This window comes from Panthera leo, chromosome E2 (assembly GCF_018350215.1).
Source record: "Panthera leo isolate Ple1 chromosome E2, P.leo_Ple1_pat1.1, whole genome shotgun sequence".
In the NCBI taxonomy this organism is placed as follows: Eukaryota; Metazoa; Chordata; class Mammalia; order Carnivora; family Felidae; genus Panthera; species Panthera leo.
In genome coordinates this window covers 17,627,672-17,646,303 of record NC_056693.1, presented here as the reverse complement: position 1 = coordinate 17,646,303, position 18,632 = coordinate 17,627,672, and the positions used below count along the sequence as shown (strand labels likewise).

At 52.8% G+C, this 18,632-nt stretch overlaps 3 protein-coding genes across 12 annotated transcripts; 1 reads left to right on the top strand and 2 right to left on the bottom strand.

The window, feature by feature from the left end:
• Nucleotides 1-1,080: 1,080 nt before the first annotated feature.
• SDHAF1 (succinate dehydrogenase complex assembly factor 1) lies at nt 1,081-2,205 on the top strand. Its single transcript, XM_042919162.1, has one exon. It carries the CDS (start codon nt 1,199-1,201, stop codon nt 1,553-1,555), a length of 357 nt encoding a protein of 118 aa, XP_042775096.1. The 5' UTR covers nt 1,081-1,198; the 3' UTR covers nt 1,556-2,205.
• Nucleotides 2,206-8,856: 6,651 nt separating this feature from the next.
• SYNE4 (spectrin repeat containing nuclear envelope family member 4) lies at nt 8,857-12,951 on the bottom strand. 4 transcript variants are annotated; one of them, XM_042919101.1, is made up of 8 exons: nt 12,420-12,951; nt 12,078-12,228; nt 11,446-11,589; nt 11,046-11,240; nt 10,725-10,973; nt 9,926-10,003; nt 9,168-9,223; nt 8,857-9,075 (listed from the first exon to the last, which is right to left on the bottom strand). In XM_042919101.1, exons 1-8 carry the CDS (start codon nt 12,545-12,547, stop codon nt 8,898-8,900), a joined length of 1,179 nt encoding a protein of 392 aa, XP_042775035.1. In that variant the 5' UTR covers nt 12,548-12,951; the 3' UTR covers nt 8,857-8,897. The 4 variants fall into 4 exon arrangements, with proteins under 4 accessions (XP_042775035.1, XP_042775036.1, XP_042775033.1 ...); XM_042919102.1 differs by having other exon boundaries at nt 11,061-11,240; XM_042919099.1 differs by having other exon boundaries at nt 10,725-11,240; nt 12,420-12,557; nt 12,645-12,951.
• A 45-nt stretch (nt 12,952-12,996) lies between these two features.
• Nucleotides 12,997-18,604, bottom strand: ALKBH6 (alkB homolog 6). 7 transcript variants are annotated; one of them, XM_042919121.1, is made up of 7 exons: nt 18,583-18,604; nt 17,658-17,736; nt 17,279-17,347; nt 15,457-15,517; nt 14,944-15,116; nt 14,619-14,735; nt 12,997-13,450 (listed from the first exon to the last, which is right to left on the bottom strand). In XM_042919121.1, the coding sequence occupies exons 2-7, from the start codon at nt 17,724-17,726 to the stop codon at nt 13,187-13,189; spliced, it is 753 nt and encodes a 250-aa protein (XP_042775055.1). In that variant the 5' UTR covers nt 17,727-17,736; nt 18,583-18,604; the 3' UTR covers nt 12,997-13,186. The 7 variants fall into 7 exon arrangements, with proteins under 7 accessions (XP_042775055.1, XP_042775052.1, XP_042775053.1 ...); XM_042919118.1 differs by lacking the exon at nt 18,583-18,604 and adding an exon at nt 18,525-18,576; XM_042919119.1 differs by lacking the exon at nt 18,583-18,604 and adding an exon at nt 18,307-18,514.
• Between the last annotated feature and the right edge of the window lie 28 nt (nt 18,605-18,632).

The following is an 18,632-nucleotide window of genomic DNA, read 5'->3' as shown; positions in this document are numbered from 1 at the left end:
GCCATTTTGATAGAGACACCCGACAGGATTCACAGTAGTTTCAGAGCCCCGCCTCCGGACTCGGGCCCTAATCCCAGCCCTTCACTCGCCTCCTCTCTGCAGGTGAATGGACAACCCGCCAGCCTCCCGGCGCAAGTGTGCAGGGGCGTGGTCGCACGCTGGGCTGAGGGCTCCCGAGTTGTCATCGAGCGGTCCCCCATGCTGCGGGTGCTGGTGGGGCCCGAGGGGGCTGTGTCCCTACGGGCCTCCCCCGCGCTACGAGGACGCCTCCGGGCAGCCTGCGGGAACTACAACGGAATTGCAGCCGACGACCTGATACTCCCAGGAGGACTCCGGGATGCCAGCCTAGTCGACGTGTTCCAGTCGTGCCGGGTTCGGGGCTTCAACAACTGGTGAGAACTTTACCTTCTCCTGCCCGGGGACCTGACTTCTCTCGGCAGAGGGCGCGACCAGCGCAACTCCCTGCGCCACAGGCTGCCTTTGGGGACTTGGAGCCCATACCCTCTCTCTGATGGTCTTCCCACAGCACGGAGAAGCTTGTTATTCCACCGTCTCTCTGATGGTCTTCCCACAGCACGGAGAAGCTTGTTATTCCAGCCGTGACCCAACACTTCACCGCCTGACGCCGCACCTCAGCGTGTGCCCAGGGCTGGGACTCGTCCACCCCCCCACTCCACCCCCCTCGACGCACACCTGCCCTGGGGATGGGAACCCACGGACCTTCCTGAGACTGTTTTAATAAATAATTTATGACCAAAACCTGCTTGTGCCTATATCTTCTACTTCCCAGTGCCCCCGCGCCCTGGGGGACACAAAGGGTCTCAACCTATAGTTTTCGTTTCCCAAGACTCAGGAGTTAGGTCGGGACCCTGTCCCCTTCCGACCCAAAACCTGAGTCCGAGCACCTAGCTCCCTCCTCCTTCGGGTCCCCAGAACTGCATTCCCCTCAAGGACACAGATTCCCTCTGGGGCAGGCGGGGGAACCTGCAGCTCCGCCCCTGACCCACAATATTGTGACGTAACTGCATCGACAGCCAACCCGGCTCGACGGCGCCAGCTAGCCAAGGCAGGAAGCGGAAGTTTTGAAGCGCGCGGGCCGGAAGTGCCTGTTGCCTTGCACGGCCGTGTCTCGCAAAGGTGGTGCTGCGCCACTGTTCTTCGGGCATTACCTGTGTGCGCCCTGGGCCCAGCTGCGGCCATGAGCCGGCCCAGCCGGCTGCAGAGGCAAATTCTGAGCTTGTACCGCGAGCTTCTGCGCGCCGGGCGCGGGAAGCCTGGCGCCGAGGCGCGGGTGCGGGCCGAGTTCCGGCAGCATGCTTGCCTGCCACGCTCCGACGTGCTGCGTATCGAGTACCTGTACCGCCGCGGGCGGCGCCAGCTGCAGCTGCTACGGTCGGGCCACGCCACTGCCATGGGTGCGTTCGTGCGTCAGCGGAGTCCAACCCAGGAGTCCAGCGGCGCGGGGGCGCCAGGGACCCAGCCTGACAATGGCGATGGTCCGAGGAATCCCCTTGACGGAATGAGGTCACCGGAGACACCCCCCGATGGACGGTGACAGGACGAGGAGCTTACCCGATAGCGCAGGGGAACCGGGGGCCCGCCTGACTGTGTGGGAGGACTAGGGAACCTGCCTGATGAAACGTGAAAGGTCTTAAGACCAGCTCAATGGATTGGGGAATCGGAGAGCCCTCCTAGCGACGTGGGGTGCCAGCGACCCCCGTGATAGATGGTGAGAGATGACCGACCTTGCACGATCCATGATAACGGGTCGAACTCTCATGAGGGTTTGGAGTGGCTTGGTTGCCGGCTGGCTGAACTGTGTCAAGCTGAGAGCTCCTTACCCTAAAGCATGGGGAACCAAGACGCCTGCCGTCGGACGGAAAGAAGAGACACCTTTCTATTTACCTCTGGCTCCCCTCTCCTGTATTTAACTCTGAGAAGAGCAGACTTTTTGCTGAGAATTTTGGGAAGATACCCTGATGGATGGTGAGAAGCCCCGAATCCCCTTTGGAAAACTTTCTTCCTGTTAATTGTGGCAGACTAGGACCTGTGGGGAAGGGGCTGGGGTATCTTACCCCATCTGATCAACTGAAGACCCGTCAAGACCTATACTTGATGGTTCTGAGGGGAAACCCTGACTCCTGGGCCCTTCTCCTCCCAGGACTGTTGAACAAAAGGAATAAAATTGGAGATGTGATTACTTCCCTCTTGGTGGTCTTAAAGAGTTCATGTATTTGGGGATTTTTTTTAAAGGCCCTCACAAACCAAGAAGTGACCCTCTGGGAGGGGGAGGTATGGGGAGCTATCTGTTCTTCTCCGGAGCCCTCTGGACTAGCAGATTGGTTGAAGCAGCCTAGTTCATGCCCCTGGGCAGATCCATTGACCCACCGTGGTTTGACCCCAAAGAAACCCCAGTTGACTCCTTAACAGAAGGTAGGGAGGTAAGAGAGAAAATGGTGGAGCTCAGGAGGCCTGCCTGGAAACCCCTGAGGCAGTACTGGGGACCTCAAACCTGGCTGAAGAGTCCAGCCTCAGCTACAGGCTAGGACTTTTGTCAGCAAGGACCAGGTGTTGGGGAGGAGAGGTAGACCCATAGGCCCCAGGCGTACCTCCTCCCATATCTCTGTCCATTACATCTCTCCCGCATCACTCACCTCTCCCTCTTGCTCACTCCTGGATCCAAGATCTTGAGCCCTAAGGAGCTCCAGGATGGGAGCTTCTGGCAGGGCTGCAGGCAGTGAGCAAGTTCCCACTGGGGCCGGGTGACCTGGGTCAGGAGAGATGTTCTACCCAGGTACTACAGATGAACAGAGTCTGTGTGGTAGAGGGAGTGAGGGAAGGGAGTGCCTGATGTGAGGGAGGCAGTTGTAGGTCAGTGGTGATTGAGAGCGTGGACTCTGGAACTGGAATGCTTTCATTTGGATCCCAGCTCCAACACGTACTACTAATTATACGATCATGGACCTGTGATTTAACCTCTTCGTGCCTCAGTACCCTTATCTGTGAAATGGGCATCATAATAGGGCCGTCCTCATGTGGCAGTTATAATAGGGTGAATTAAATACATGGTGTGGCACCAGATGATGTCCCAATTCTGTGACCCTCTCGCCTACTTGAGTCCACGTGGAGCTAAAGAAGAGGAGGCTTCCTGCTGTGAGCTCCTGTGTCTGCTCCTTTGCATGAGGGCTTTCTGGGAGTTACAGAATGTGGGTTAATGCGCTCGGGAGCAATCCTTAGTCTGGGGGGACAGCAGTCACTGGATGAGTGCTCCAGCCTGCCTGTTGTCTGATGAGACGAGTGCAGGTCTATTCCCCAAGGTTCCTCAGAGGCCCCCTGTGGGACTGAGCCCCGGTCGCCCACAGCAGTTACCATTTCATGAGCACCTTTTCTGGCATATCCCCTGGCCTGTCTCACTCTCCCCACTCCCTAACTCCTGTCTCCTGGGATCATATCCCAAATAAACCTCCCCCAAGCCTTTGACTCAAAGTGTGCCAATGTTTACATATGGTTGATACTCTCTGTATTTGTGCTGTGTCTTTTTTTACTCTGCTAAGGCCCAGGGTCAATGCTTCTCAATCCCTTAGCCCTGTCAAACAGGAACCTCCTGGTCTAAGAAAATTGCGATAAAGGACTTATGGGGCTTGGAGTAATTTGGAGTATGTATTGTGGATTAATAACAGAATTGAATGGAGTGGCTAAATTTCCTGATTCTGATAACTACACTAGTGTAAGAGAATGCTCTTGTTCCTAAGAACTACACACCAGGGGTGCCTGGGTGAGTTGGTTGAGTGTCCAACTCTGGACTTCAGCTCAGGTCAGATCCAGGGTCATGCGATCAAGCCCTAAGTTGGGGGCCCATGTTGATCATGGAGCCTGCTTAAGATTCTCTCTCTCCCTCTGCCCCTCTCCTCAGCTGTGCTCTCTCTCAAATAAAAAAAAAAAAAATTAAAAAGAACTATACACCAAAGTATTTAGGAGTAAAGAGTATCAATCATGTCTACAGTGTGCTTTCAAAATGGTCCAAAATATATGCACATACATAAATATACTAGCAAGAGTGTAAATGGTGAAGCACATGGGGTAAAATGTTAGCCCGTGAATCTGGGTGAAGGGTATATGGGAGTTTGATGTGCTAGTCTTAAAACTTTTCAGTAATTTGAAACAAAAAGTTACATGAACACAAAGGCCAATGATCATTTACATTTGGGCACCAGAGATCTTTACACACAGGGCACATTTTTACAGCAGATTTGAAAACAGTAAAGCCTGTTATTTTGAGACTTTATAAATCTCTTATGCATCGTTTAAAGGCGTAGCTTCACAGATCTAGCAATCAATTACAATTAAATTTCTGGATTTTTTACCTTTTAAAAAAAATTTTTAATTGTTTATTTTTTTTTTTTTTTTTTTTTTTTTTTTTTTTTTCAACATTTTTTATTTATTTTTGGGACAGAGAGAGACAGAGCATGAACGGGGGAGGGGCAGAGAGAGAGGGAGACACAGAATCGGAAACAGGCTCCAGGCTCCGAGCCATCAGCCCAGAGCCTGACGCGGGGCTCGAACTCACGGACCGCGAGATCGTGACCTGGCTGAAGTCGGACGCTTAACCGACTGCGCCACCCAGGCGCCCCTAATTGTTTATTTTTGAGAGAGAGAGAGACAGAATCTGAAGCAGACTCCAGGCTCTGAGCTATCAGCACAGAGCCTGATGCAGGGCTCTAACTCACAAGCCATGAGATCGTGACCTGAGCCAAAGTCAGATGCTTAACCGACTGAGCCACACAGGTGGCTTTTGTGAAATAATATCTGGTTTCCCTTACAGATTCTGATCTCCGTTCTATTGGGAACGACAGTTCACTAGAATATGTTCTTGTCTTGGGTCCCACACTCAGCTGTCCCAAGGGGCCGAGCCAGTGACCAGGCACGTGAAGTGACCTAGTGTGGCCTTAGGGAAGTGTGGGAAACTCACAGTACCTGATGACGAGCCACTAGCCACACCAGCAAGTTACCGCCATAATTATTTTTTTTTTTAAGACTTTATTTTTGAGTAGTCTCTACACTCAATGTGGGGCTCGAGTTCATAACCCCTCAAGAGTCGCACGCTCTACCAACTGAGCCAGCCAGGCATTTTGTGTTACCACCACTCTTGCTCAGCTTCCTCCCTCATACAGCACTGGACAATTCTGGATATGAAATTATGTGGAAGAATGACTAGGGTTTTCTTTACAGCAGTAAAAGTATTGTGATTTGATCTTAAAACAATCCTGATCTGGCAGTACTCCATGAATTGCTCGTGAGTAAAAGGATATGATGTCTAGAATTGGCTTCAAAGTAATCTAGAGAGAGGGGAGTGGGTGCCTGGGAGGATTGGCCCTGAGTTGATAATAACTGGAGCTGGTGATGAGCCCATGAGGACTTGTAATGCTGTCCCTTCTCTTTTTGTACAAGTTCAAAAAGTATCAGAATTGAAGTTGGGAAAACAAACTCCAGTGGTCCCCGGCCTAACTCACATCAGAAGTCCTCTCTGTGATCCACAGGGTCTCACCTGATCTGGCCCTGTCACTTCTCTCACCTCACCTTCTCCCACGCTCCCCCTCCACCACTCATGTTCCAGACACACTGGCCTTCCCACATGCCAGACACACTTCCATCTCTGGGCCTTTGCACTTTCCCCCTCTACCTATTATGATAACTGGGAGCAACCTGGGGCTTGAGCATTTGAAATGTGATTAGGGACTAGGGGATTTTTAAATTTTTAAATAAATTTTGGGGCACCTGTGTGGCTCAGTTGGTTGAGCATCTGACTTTGGCTCAGGTCATGATCTCACAGTTTGTGAGTTCGAGCCCCACGTTGGGATCTGTGCTGACAGCTCAGAGCCTGGAGCCTGCTTTGGATTCTGTGTCTCCCTCTCTCTCTGCCCCTCCCCTGCTTGTGCTCTGTCTCTCTCAAAAATAAATAAACATTAAAAAAAAATTTAAATAGTAATAAGGATAAAAACTTTATAAATTTTAAGTAACTGAAATGTAAAAACGAGCAGTGTAAAATGTTTTTTCCATTAAACACAATTTTATTGTTTTGGTAGCATTACCAGATTTCAAAGGCTTTGTAAGAAAAAAGAATTATAAAATATTACATTATTTCTATATTGTTACATATTATAATGATAGTATTTTGGGTCTATAAGGTTAAATAGTAAAAACTCAATTATTAAAATTTTACCTGTTTCTACTGTTGACTATTAGAAAGTTTAAAATTAAAGCAGCTACTGAGGATGAGACCTCTGCCCAAATGCCAAAGATTTATCATTGTCGATATGTCAGGAGGGAATGTTGAGGCCACTTTTTAGGCAACAGGCTTGAGCAGTGGAAACTTGAGTGAAGCGAAAAGGCCCACAGTGACCACCAAACTGAATGCAGTCTCATTAAGTGACCTGCCTAGAAATAATCATAGGCCCTAACTGACCAATGGGCTTCCCTCAACCAGGCACAGTTACCAAAAAAAGGAAAATTCCTTATGTCGCCATACTTCATCACTCTGCCCTGTAACTATAGTCCCTCACCACCGCCTCATGGCAGACAGTCTCTCCTTTGCTGTCCTGGCCGCTGCTCCCTTGCAGTGTATTCAATAAACATATCTCCTGTAAAAAATAATAATAATAAAATAAAATTGTATTTGTGCCTCATGTTACATCTGTCTTGGACAGCATTACTCTAGGAGTCCTGTGGCTTGTTTCCTCACTACAATTTGCTCTAATCACTTAATTACAACATAATGACATAATTATCTCCCTGATGCCTTCCTTAACCACCCTAATTAAATTGTACCCCCTTTCCCTTTGGCCGCTTTAGTTTTCTCCTTAGCACTTAATCACCAACTGACCTATTACAGATTTTACCTAGTTTTTAAAATTAATTTATTATTATTATTTAGTATTATTATTTATTACAGATTTTATTTACTGTTGATCTCCCCTATAGAATGTTGGCCCCATGGGGACAAGAATTTTCACCTGTTTTGTTCACTGCCCTGGTCCTGCTCTTTGACCAGGAACTGACTCAAAGCAGACACTCAGTTTTGAATGAATGAGTGAGTGGTACAGATTTGTCCCATTACTTGGTCAGTTGGGTCAGAATTGCCAAGACTCTGCTGGCCCTATTTATGGTGACGCCAGGGAGACCATGCCTTTTCTTGGTTGGGGACAGAGTCTTGGTGTGGACAATATGCACTTGATGTGAAAACAGGTCAGGTTTGTGTTCTGGTTTTTCCAGAATCTGCTGCTTCCTGCCCCTCTCCCTCAGTGTCCATTCCCCCTTCTGGACAGCTCCTTGGTTTTCTTTGGAGACTCACTTCTCCCCCATTTTCAGCGCATATGATTCAGGGAGGGCTGACAGCAGGTGACACGGGCCAGGGGAGCCAGCTTTGGGCTATAAGGGAAGAGTGTCCTGTTGGCTGCTGAATTGGTGGGATGTATGCTTAGAGGTTTTGAGGGGCACTCTGGCTACTGCTAGGTAAGAGTGAAGCCAAACCAGAGGAAAGAACTGGGAGAGATATCATTTGTGCCCCCGGATCCAGCTGTCCTTGCAGCCTGAACTTTTCAGTTACCCCCCCAAATCAGTTCCCATTCCACTTAAATCAGTGGGAATTGGGCTTCAGCCTCTTGTTCCCTGTGTGGCCTCAGGCCAGGGCTTCCCCTTTATAGCCTCAGCTTCCAGGTGTGTTAAGTGGGGACACACCATTGGGTGGTTGTGAGCATTAAGGAAGGGATGTGTGTTTAGTGTACATCCAGGAGCCTAGCAAGGGTTCTGCCTCTGTTCTTGAGTCTAGTCTTGTTCTACCTCTTGTCCTGATAGCATAAACTCTGAGGAGAGGATGAGCTTAGACACCTGAGGCTGGGGACTAGACTACAGGACTGAGCCCTGACAATTCAGCTTGGTGTCATCAGGACCCTGGGGAAGGGGGGTTTCATAATCCTACACCAGGGATGGCCCAGCCTGGGAGCCCGCCATGTACAATGTTTGAATGGAGAACCTGTACGGATGCACCTGTGCCTCTTTGCCTGAGGAGCCTTGACAGGCAGAAGAGACTGGAAGTGGTGGGGAGTTAACATCTCTAGGAACAATCCTTAACCAATGAGAGATGGAAGCTGGTACATAAATGGCACAACTTCTTCACCCTTTTGGTGGACCAACTTTGAGTGTGTCCCACACAGTCTCGCAGAGGTCCCTAGTGGGATGGTGCCCCAGATGCCCAGAGCAGCAACCAACTCATTAACTGCCTTCCCTGGCTCACTTTCCCACTCCCCTATCAGTCTGCCTAGGGGTCACCTCCCTAATAAACTACTTGTGCTTGAATCTTTGCCTCAGGGCCTGGGGGACCCCAATCCAAGATGGGCTGATTCAGTTCTGTGCTGTACACTCAAAGCAAAGAGATCTGTGGAGGGGGCTGCCCAGACACCAGGACTGCATCCCAAATTCTGAGTTTTCAAACACCCAGTATCCTCTGAATGTTTGTGCCTCCCTCAAGATTCATATGTTGAAGTCCTAACACCCCAGTGTGATAGTATTAGGAGGTGATGAGGCCTTTGGGAAATAATTATGTTGTGACAGTGAATTCCTCATAAAAGGAATTTGGAATCCTTATAAAAGAGAGCTCCCTGCCCCTTCTGTCATGTGAGGACATAGTGAGAAGGTGACCATCTATGAAGAAGAAAGCAGGCCCTCATCAGATAGCCACTCTGCTGGCACCTTGATCTTGGACTTCCCAGCCTCCAGAACTGTGAGAAATAAACTTCATTGTTTATAAGCTACCCAGTCTGTTATTTTGTTATAGCAGACCAAATGGACTAAGACACATCCTTGGACATTGACCATTTATTACATATGTCTGGGCCATGTTCTCAGACTGGGGGGGGACCATTGACATAGCTGAGCACCAGATGAGGTGTCCTGGCCAGTTGGGCAGGAGAGCAGCAGGACCCCCCTGACGGTGGCAGGAGCAATGTGGCACCCACGAGGAGAAGGAAGAGGAGGAGAATGAGGAAGGTCAGGGACCACCTGGATGCAGGAGGAGGGGCTCTGTGAAGAGAAATGCAATGTTGAAACTATGGTGCGCTGCCACTATGAGCCCTGTACCCCCCACCCCCAGACCCATCTCCCGAGCATCTCACCCAGGGTCTACCTCCAACATCACATCCTGCAGGTTGGGAGATGCCTGCTTCTTGTCCTAAGGGGAGACAGCAGCCAGCAGCAGAATGGATGGAAGGGACACTTACTCTGGACTCTTCCTTTCTACCATAGACCTATGGGGCTGAGTTTATTTTTCCTCCTTTCCTGGAACCCTCCCAACCCTCTCCAGTGTAGTGGATATCTGTGCCTGCCCTCTATCCAGTCTTCCTTCTCCTGGTAACAGTGGCTCAATTTGTACAGTGGGTGGAGGGTATCATGCCGCCCCCCTCTCAGCCCTTCAGGTTCTTATGTGGCTGACCTCACACGTCTCTACTTCCGTGACTGGGCATGTGAGCCAGATCTGGCCAATGAGAGCACTCCATCAGTTTGGCCACTGTGATTGGTTCAGGGTGCAGGCCCCAAGCTGGGCAAGTGGGAGGCAGCCCTGGGACATTGCTGCCAGCAGGTCGGTGGCACTCTGCTTCTCCTTGGGTGGGCATACCAGTGGGAAATTAGTATTCAGTATTGGGCGAGTATTGGGGTGGCCATTTGCTGAGAAAGAATCCACCTTGGAGAAGTGGAGCCTGAAAGAGGAAAGGACTGAGCCCTGAAGCATTTGAGATCTCTTCAGCAGCACCCAGCCTTGTCAGTTACATGAAAAAAATTACATCCTCTTTTTTGTGTAATTCCATTTGGGTTAGGTTTCTGTCACTTGCCATCAAAATTCCAGAGTGATACAGCTGGCTGAGGACCATCTCACCTGAGGCTTCCGGACCAGGGAGCGTCTTCGCTGACCTGCTAAGTGTTTCCGGTGGCTGAAGCCCGACATGAGCATGTCCTGTAGGGAAATAAAGGTGTGGGAGTTCTCAGAGAACTAGTGACAGACACAAAGTTGGGCAAAGGCCAAGACGGGGTTGTCACAGAGGTGAGATTCTGAGGGAAGAAAAATATCTCAGGGAGAGACAAGAGAGGGACAGAGCCGAAGAAACCGAGAAGAGACATTACTTATTCATTCACTCAACAAATATTTAATGAGGGTCCATTACATGCCGGCACTGTTCTAGAATCTGAGGATGTGGTGGGCATGCAAATAGGAAAAGTCCTGGCATCCACGGAGCTTATATTCTAGCAAAGAGAGACTGTACATTAATAAATAAATGTACGATGTCAAGATGTGGTAAGTGCTGTTAGAAAATAAAGAGGTTAAGGAGTGATAATGTTTGGAGATCAGGACAGGCCTCTCTGAAGAAGTGAGATTTGGGGAGACACTGGAATGAAGTAAGGAAGTGAGCTGGGCATGTGTCTGGGGGCTTTGAAATAGGAGTGAATTTGGAATGTTTGAAAAACCAGGAGGCTGAGATAGAGGAAGACACAGAGACCGAGAGAGGCAGGGGGAGGGAGGGAGGACAGCATTGAGACAGCAAGAAAGAGACACTGAGAGAGATAGAGGGAGACACAGAGCCACCGAGACCCCTTGAAAGGGAAGTACCCTACTAGGAGGCACACAGAGGTATCCCAAGGGTGCCTGTGGAGGAAGGGTGTCCCCTACCTGCTCTCACCTCAAGGCCTTGTCCCCTGCCCTCGGGGACCCTGTGGCCACATAGCTCACAGGGAGCTCCTGGTGTCCAGGCTGTCTTTCGCCCCAAGGGCCTGAGGCCTCCAACATCCCCTGCCGGGTCCCACTCCAACTCTGCAGGAGTAGGGAGGCTACTGGGTGCCCAGGGCCCCCAGGCCCCACCAGGTCCTGGCCCGTCCAAGTCCCCCTCAACTTCCAAGTCCTGGTCCAGTGTACTGGCCTCCTCGAACACCTGGTCAGAGGACAGAGTCGTGGGGGTTGTGGAATTGGTACCTTGGGTGGGGACTGCCAGGGTGGGCCATACCAGGCTGTAGCTGACCAGCTGGGCCTGCAGCCACCACAGTCGCCGAAAGATGCCGTCTCGGTGGGCTCTGAGGGCCCTCAGGACCTGCTCCAGGGATGCCCGGGCCTGAGGCTCACTCCGCTGTGCCAGCCCCTCACCGAATGCCAGCAGTGCATCTACACGCTCAGCTGCTCCACATAGGTCTGCCTGTAGCGCCTGGGGACAGAAGGTTGGACACCACTCCCACCCCCGACCCACACACCAGGAGCACCAGAGATCAGCTACCTGGAGTTATATCCCTTCCCCCTTCTCTTACCCAGACACCTAGAACATGGAGTAAACGCATTTCCCATCCCAGGAAGCTGGTACCCATTCCTGAGGCCCCGCCCACCCTCCCATACCGTTGCCTCCCACTGCCCACCTGCAGCTGGACCATCCCGCTCTGGGCTGATGCCCAGGGCCCCAAGCCTTGCTCTAGGTCCTGCAGCCGGAGGCCCAGCCCCAACAGGCAAAGGGATAGGCTGTCCTGCTCAGCCTCCAATACTTCCTGGCCAGAGATGAGGTGCTGGGGAACACAGGGGACTGAGTCAGGGTCGGTGGGCCAACCCAGACCTTGCCCCCACTTCCATTGCCACCCCTCTTCTGCAGGCTCCTTCTGTAGCAGAGTCCATCTCTGGTCTGCACCAGGGCTGCTCCCACCTGGAGTCCTTCCCAGTGGAGCCGGGCCTGGACAGAATCTCCAGGTTTTCAAGGCTCCTAGAAGTGTGGACATAAGGGGCCTGGGGGTCTGAACAGAGAGTGGGTGATGGGGCTGGATATCCCCACAAGGAATGGGACTGCACCACGGTCAATGACGAGCTAATTCTCTCCCAGTTGGCAAAATAATAAAGATTTTCTATAGTGATTGGTAAAGAATCATTTTCTGGAGTGTCCCTCCCCCCACAGATGCCCAACACTTTTCCAGAATCATCACCTCATGCCCAGTTTGGAGGCCAGATTCTGGGGGAGAGGAGGTGGGGCTGGCACAAGGGGGCCTGGATCACCTCAGCTCACCTCACGGTGTCTGCCCCCAGCTGGGTCCTCACTGGAAGAGGGTGCTGGCAATCTCAGGGGACCAGCAGCAGGCTCAGTGCCCCTCAGCCCACCCTGGAAGTGTTCGGGAGGGTCCAAGGAGTCTTGCCCCAGTTTCTGGGCCTGTTCTGGTCTGGGAGGTAGGAGGCATTGACAGGCCTCTGGCTGAGCCTAGGTGTCCATTATCCACCCTACCCTACCCCTGTCCTTAGGTGCCCCTCCCATGTCCCTAGGTGATCATAGCCATAGTACCTCCCCCCCTCAAAATGCCCCTGCTACTGCCTCCACCCTTTTGGGACCTAAGTTCCAAAGCCCAGCCCCTACCTGATTCTCTTCTCTCCAGATGCAGGGCAGATGGTGCATCTAGCAATGTCCAGTTCCCTAGGGGCTCCAGCGGGGTAGTTGAGGGGCTCTGAGGGGAATCTAGGGCCCAGAGGTGGGGGGAGGGCCATAGCTGGGAGCCTGGAGACAGAGAGTCAGTGAGGATCCCCAGTGAGAGCTCTTTTCCTGGCCAGGGGCATCCCCCCAGACCTCCTCAGCAGGACTCACACAGGCCTGAGGCAGCCAGAGGCCTGGGGGCAGGCTCAGCTCCACCTCCTCACTAGCAGAACTGGACTCAGGTCATTTGATGCCCGGCTCAGGTGGCAGCAGCACCACTTAACTCCTTCTTCCCTAACCTGCCAGTTAGCGGAACCTCCCAGGTTCACCCCACTCATCCCACCTAAGGGGTTTCCCGATACAACCCTGACCCCTCATGAGCCATGGATTCTGCCCCACTCAGGGACCTGTACATCTGACCCCAGGACCCACACCATCCAAGGTCCCAGACACCGTACCCCTCAGGAACCGGCATCTGCCCCCGCCACCCCCCCCCCCCCCCCCACTCCATCCAAAACCAAAGAAAGATTTTTGTTGGTTTATTTGAAATGGGGCCTCTTCCTGTAGTTCCCACAAAGTTACTGGGAAAATAAATAACCCGTGGGGGGGGGGGGAGGGGGGGAGCCATCTCTGCCCCAGGGTTCCAAGGTCACAGGGTCACAGCTGTCAGGAGGTGGAGAGCCCGGGAATGTGAGCAGGGCGGGCGTCTGGCATCACTTGCTGAGCAGGAGGCTGGTGCGCAGTACGCGGGGCACGCGGCGGATGGTCAGCGAGACGCGCGTGCCACGGACCAGGCTGGCTCCCGGCCGCGCAGACGGGCAGGCGGCGGCGTTGGGTGGCAGGGAGGTGGCGTCCAGCGCATCTACTCGGGCAGCTGCGATGCCGTGAAGGAGGCGCGTGTAGGCGGTGCCACGGAGCACCAGGAGGCTGCGCGGTTCCAGCAACAGCGAGGTGGTCGGCCGGGGCGGGGACCGGGGCTGCGGGACGGGATGAAGGTCAGCGGGCCCCTCAGAAGTCAAGGGGGGGGTAGTGGTCAGCAGAATTTAATGGTCAGGGGGGCAAGGGTCAGCGAGTTCCCAGGGGCAAAGGCTGAGGTGCAAGTGTGCGCTCCCATGGAGCTTTGCAGGGGAAATCCTATGGGTCTCAGTTAGTGGGGGGGGGGGGGGGGGGGGGGGGGGATGGGGGCGGGGAGCGAGGGCAAGCAGTCTCTTGGGAGGGGGCAGGAACGTGGTTGCAGATGGGGGTGTCTAAGGGAATTGCAGCTGGGATCCCCAAGGGGTTGGGACTTAGACCCAGGGATCTGCAGTCCTAGGAAACGGTGGAACTGGACTGAGGGCTTGGCTGAAGCTAGGAAGGGCGGGGGGAGGGTAGTAACAGTGAGGTGGTGAGGAGCCAGTATGGTCTGGGCCTGTCTGCAGACATCGGGATGCTTGAGGACACCCACACACTGGAAGGGGATGTCAGCCTACCCAAGAGCATGTAGGGCTAAAGGGAGCAGCTGGGTGTTCAGGGGAGTTTCTGTGAACCATGAGGTATCAGAAATGCATCACTGAGAGAAAGGTCAGGGAAGCCACTGTCACGAGCAACCCCCACAGAAGGGAGTCAGTATATCTGGGGGGTCCTTGAGAAATGAGTCATGGGTTGAGGCCCCAAGAAGAATCTGATGGTGTCCTTCAAGGCAGATCTACACTATTGGAGTGGCAGAGAGGTCTGTGTTGGGGAGCCTTGTGCAGCGGGCAAAGAGAGGATGTCTAAGAGGATGTCAGGAACAAGCATGAGTAAATGGTGTTGGGGTATCCAAGGATATGGGTGTCTGTTGGGAGTATTGGGGAGTCTTACACAGGTTATATGGACCTTGGGCCATTGGAGCACTCTGAACATGTGGGGCCAGGGGATCTGTGGGGCATCGGGGCATTTATTTAGCAGGTGAGGCTACTGGGGTGTCTATAGATATCATTTCTAGGGCACCCTGCAAATGGATGGGTCTGGAGTCTGGGAGGATATGGGTGTACTCCTTGAGGGGACCGGGGAAGGTGTCTGGGAGAGTATCAGGGGTACCCTGGAAGCAGGAGGGACTGGGGCTTCTTGGAGGATGTGGGATGTCAGAATGCCCACGAGTGGCTGGGGCAGTGTCTCAGGGCCCACCTGCTCTGCGGGGTCATCGTCCTTTGGCTGCCGCGGCTCGTAGAGGTCCAGCATGGTGTGGGAGCCCAGGCTGATGGTGCTGACGGTCGGGTAGTAGAGTGGCCCGTCCTCGTGGGGCTGGGGAGTGGGCACCAGGGCTGGGCAGGGCAGGAGTCCACACACACCCCCACCCTCTGGGGCTCAAGGAGGGCACCCCAGCTTGGGATGAGGTGGTGAATGCCTGGTTGGGGTATGTGGCTGCTTAATGAGTAGAGGTGGGTCAACATAAGGCCCTGCCCCATGGTGGATCGGAAGTCTGGGGGTCGGGGTGAAGGTGTGTGGTTACCATGATGCCCTCCCCAGGCAGATACTGGTTCACAAGGACGTGGTTGGCTGGGAGACCTCCAAAAAGGCTGAGGTCAGATACTTTGTCCACGTAGCGCTGGAGCCACAGAGGCAGCCGCTCAGGAACCATCCCCCGGGGATGGGGGAGCCCACCTGGGAGAGGGGAATGGGGTCCTGAGGACACCCAACCAAGGAGCCCTGGCACCTGGAACCCCCATTAGGGATATTCTAGTGGTTGGCAGTACTCTGACCCTTGGGAACCTGTGACTCTGGAGATCACTACCCCACGCCTCCAAGCCTTCCTGACTTCTCCAAACCCCTGGACACTTTGAGATATCCCAACTTATCAGGAAATCCCTAACCTCTCAGAACCTCTCACCCCTCAGAATCCTCCTGGCCCTGGGAACCCCTTGAGCCCTCATGGACCCACCCAGTGTCTTGACTATCCAATCTGAGTCACCTGCCCCAGCCTATATCCCCAAATCACCCATGCCCCCAAGGCAGGGACACTTACCCCAATTCTGTAACTTCCTCCCAGAGAGCTGGGTCCACTTTGGCTTTGGGGCATTGAAGACCTAGGAGGTGGGGAGGGGATCAGTCCTTTTTCAGGACCACCCTCACTGATCCTACCACCCAGTTCAACATAGGGCCCTCTACTTGGGGTGGAAATGGGTCATCTCAGAATCTCTGGGATTATTCTCTGAGATAGAATGTTCCCAGGATTGTGTTGTTTGACCTCTACCCTGTGTCTACCAGGGTCAAGGAAAGGAACCAGAGCTACACAATCGTGGTCTGAAACTACTCAGAGCTCTGGGCTGGACTGGACTTTTTTAACCCAGCAAAGTGTGCAGTCTGTAATTTCCTGAATCCTGGGCTATCTCAGCACAGCCCGACTTCTGGAACCTCTTTGCTCCTATCACCTGAGGGAGAAAATGTGCTAAGCTGGGCTGTCTCAGCATAGCAGAGAGTATTTTGAAAATGCTCCACTGCCGGGTGTCTGGGTAACTCAGTTGGTTAAGTGTCTTGGCTCTTGATCTCGGCTCACATCATGATCTCACAGCTCTTGGGATTGAGCCTCGCTTCAGGCTCAGTGCTGAAGAGTGGAGCCTGTTTGGGATTCTCTCACTCCTTATCTCTCTGCCCCTCCCCCACTCACACCTCTCTCTCTCTCTCTCTCTCTCTCTCTCTCTCTCTCTCTATCTCAAAATAAGAAAGAAGGGCGCCTTAGTGGCTCAGTCGGTTAAGTGTCTGACTTCGGTTCAGGTCATGATCTAGCAGTTTGTGAGTTAGAGCCCCGCGTTGGGCTCTGTGCTGACAGCTCAGAACCTGGAGCCTGCTTTGGATTCTGTGTCTCCCCCTCGCTCTGCCCCTCCCCTGCTCACAATCCATCTCTCTGTCTCTCAGAAATGAATAAATGTTTAAAAAAAGGAAGGATGGAAGGGAAAGAAAGAAAGAAAACTCTCCACAGCCAAGATCCCAAAGGTCTAGAACAGGCAATCTCCAAGAAATATGTACTCTATTCGATAATCTCATTCCTTTCACAGTTATTGGGCTGGAAGGGGCTATCTCAGCACAAGAGTCTGTGTTCTGTAGCTAACTTATTCCTGGGACTCAAACTAGACAACACTAGTTGAGATAGCACAGGGAAGATCTGTGCTCTACAACTAACGGTCTGAGACTCCAAAGGAGCTGAGCTTTTTAAATTCTTCTCTCCCTAAACCTTAAGAATAGAATACAGAATACTGGGCTATCTCAGCACAGGTGATTTGAGCATAGTAACCTTATTCCCAAGACTCAGAGTGTATGCTGAGCCATCTCAGCAGAGGGAAGAGTTTACTCTGTAGCATTCTGATGCCTGAGTTATGTCAGCACAGAAATCTGAAACTGCAAATTCCTAATTCCCCAAACCTCAAGGGCCTCAACCAGGCTATCTCAGCCTATGTTTATAACCTCCTTTTCTCTATGATAGCAGGATTGGGCTATCTCAGCACAGAGGGTATAAGACTTGTAACCGTGTTTCTAGCATAACGAATCTGATCTCAGTAACATCTGTTTTGAAGGCTGCACTGGGCTATCCCCGCACCGGGAGTCTGAGCTGCATAAGAACTACCTTCCTAAGAATCAGTTTGGTTTCTTCTAAGCTTCCTGGGAAAAGCTCTGACACACCCCAGCAGGTCCTGAGAGAGGAAAAGGGAAGATGAGGGATGGGTGCTGGATGTCACTCTCCTTCCTGCCAGGATCTTTACTGTAGCCTTAGGGACTCTCACACAGAACCTGGAGATTGGGGAGGGATCTGGGAAGGAGGGAAAAACAAACCGGAAGGGTGTTGGGGTTACCTGTCGAAGCAAATACTCCTCCTCTTCCTTGGAGATGAAGTCAGGGACATAGTAGATTACAGGTGGTGCCTAGGATAGAGATCCCCGTGAAGGTGTGGCCCTTCAACCTACACCGGGGCTCTAGTATCACTGAGCAGACCCTCCCTCTGAAGGGTCTCCAGATGTTCCCAAACAGGCTAGGGCCTGAAGTCAAAGGACTAATGCCCGTTTTGGGGGTGGGAAGTGGGGGTGAGGGTGGGGCTGTACCCTGAGGGTAAGAATGAATTTGGAGGGAAGGAGCAGTCCAAGCCCACAAACTCAGGAGTCGGCCTGCCTATCCCCACTCTATCCCCCACCCTCTAGTCCCCACCTTCACCCTCTGCACCCCCAGTCTGACAACCTGTTCCACCCTGAATGGTTCCAGGGCTGGGACCCTGGCATCCTGATCCTCCATGGACACCAACTCCATGCACCCAGTCCTGTGGGGGAGGGGAGGATACTCTGAAGTCACCAAGCCTCCCACCCTCAGGCTATGATCCCATTTTCTGCTTTATCAAGGGCCAGGGCCTCACCTTGGCCCTACAGTGAAACTCACTTGGTTTCTAAAACCTGAGTCCTCAGCATCTCAAAAGCCACCCGGACACAGTGAGTACCCAGAACACTGCCCCAAACTTCATCCACAATGGCCCACGAAACTACACATTTCTGCCCCTTAAGCCTCTCACAGAGAATATCCTCTGACCTCACTGGGAGCCTTTCCCAAGAGCTCCACGCATAGCCTCCAGGGCTGCACCCCAAAGCCCCTTCAAACAGTTTGAGAGGCCATCCTAACAACTTCAAACCTGCGACCATCAGTCTGGGTCTCTAACAACATTCAAACTCCCCATGCACCCTCCTGCCGCCTCAAGCCCTTTCAGATGTCCCATTCTGAACACCCGCGTGCCCCCAATCTGAGTCTCCTCAGACAGGTCCATTCTCAGTCTCCTCGGATCCCCCCACTCCGGACCCCTTCACACTTCCCCTCCCGAGCGCCCCTTCCCTGTAGCAACCTTGGGCCTTTAGTCCGGAGCTTGACTCCTCTCAAACCTTCTTCCCTACCTGAACCCCTTAGACTCTCCACCCCGAGTTTTCTAGAATTCCACACTCTGAGTTTCCCTGGACTCCCATCTGAGCTTCCCTAGATCCCCATTCTCAGCCCTCTTGGACACCCATCTCCGCCCCCAGCCACCCCCAAATCTGACCGTCCACCAGAGTACCCCTCCAATACCCGAATTAAACTACCCCATTCCCTTCCCAGTCACTTCCGCTCCACGTTTCTGACGCACGTTTTCTCAAACCAACGGGAACTCTCAAAGGTCCTAAGGGTCCGCCTTCC

Bases quoted from the DNA above. Each gene is read 5' to 3' on its own strand.
- SDHAF1 (XM_042919162.1), top strand. From the start codon at position 1,199: ATGAGCCGGCCCAGCCGGCTGCAGAGGCAAATTCTGAGCTTGTACCGC.
- SYNE4 (XM_042919099.1), bottom strand. From the start codon at position 12,547: ATGGCCCTCCCCCCACCTCTGGGCCCTAGATTCCCCTCAGAGCCCCTC. The intron at 11,241-11,445 runs GTGGGCAGTGGG...TTCTGTCCCCAG, and splicing joins GCGGGATGGTCCAGCTGCAG to GCGCTACAGGCAGACCTATG. The intron at 9,076-9,167 runs GTGAGATGCTCG...TTCTCTTCACAG, and splicing joins ATGTTGGAGGTAGACCCTGG to AGCCCCTCCTCCTGCATCCA.
- ALKBH6 (XM_042919116.1), bottom strand. From the start codon at position 18,109: ATGGTCGCAGGTTTGAAGTTGTTAGGATGGCCTCTCAAACTGTTTGAA. The intron at 15,518-17,278 runs GTAACCCCAACA...CCCACCTCCTAG, and splicing joins AGGAGTATTTGCTTCGACAG to GTCTTCAATGCCCCAAAGCC. The intron at 14,736-14,943 runs GTAACCACACAC...CCCACTCCCCAG, and splicing joins TGCCTGGGGAGGGCATCATG to CCCCACGAGGACGGGCCACT.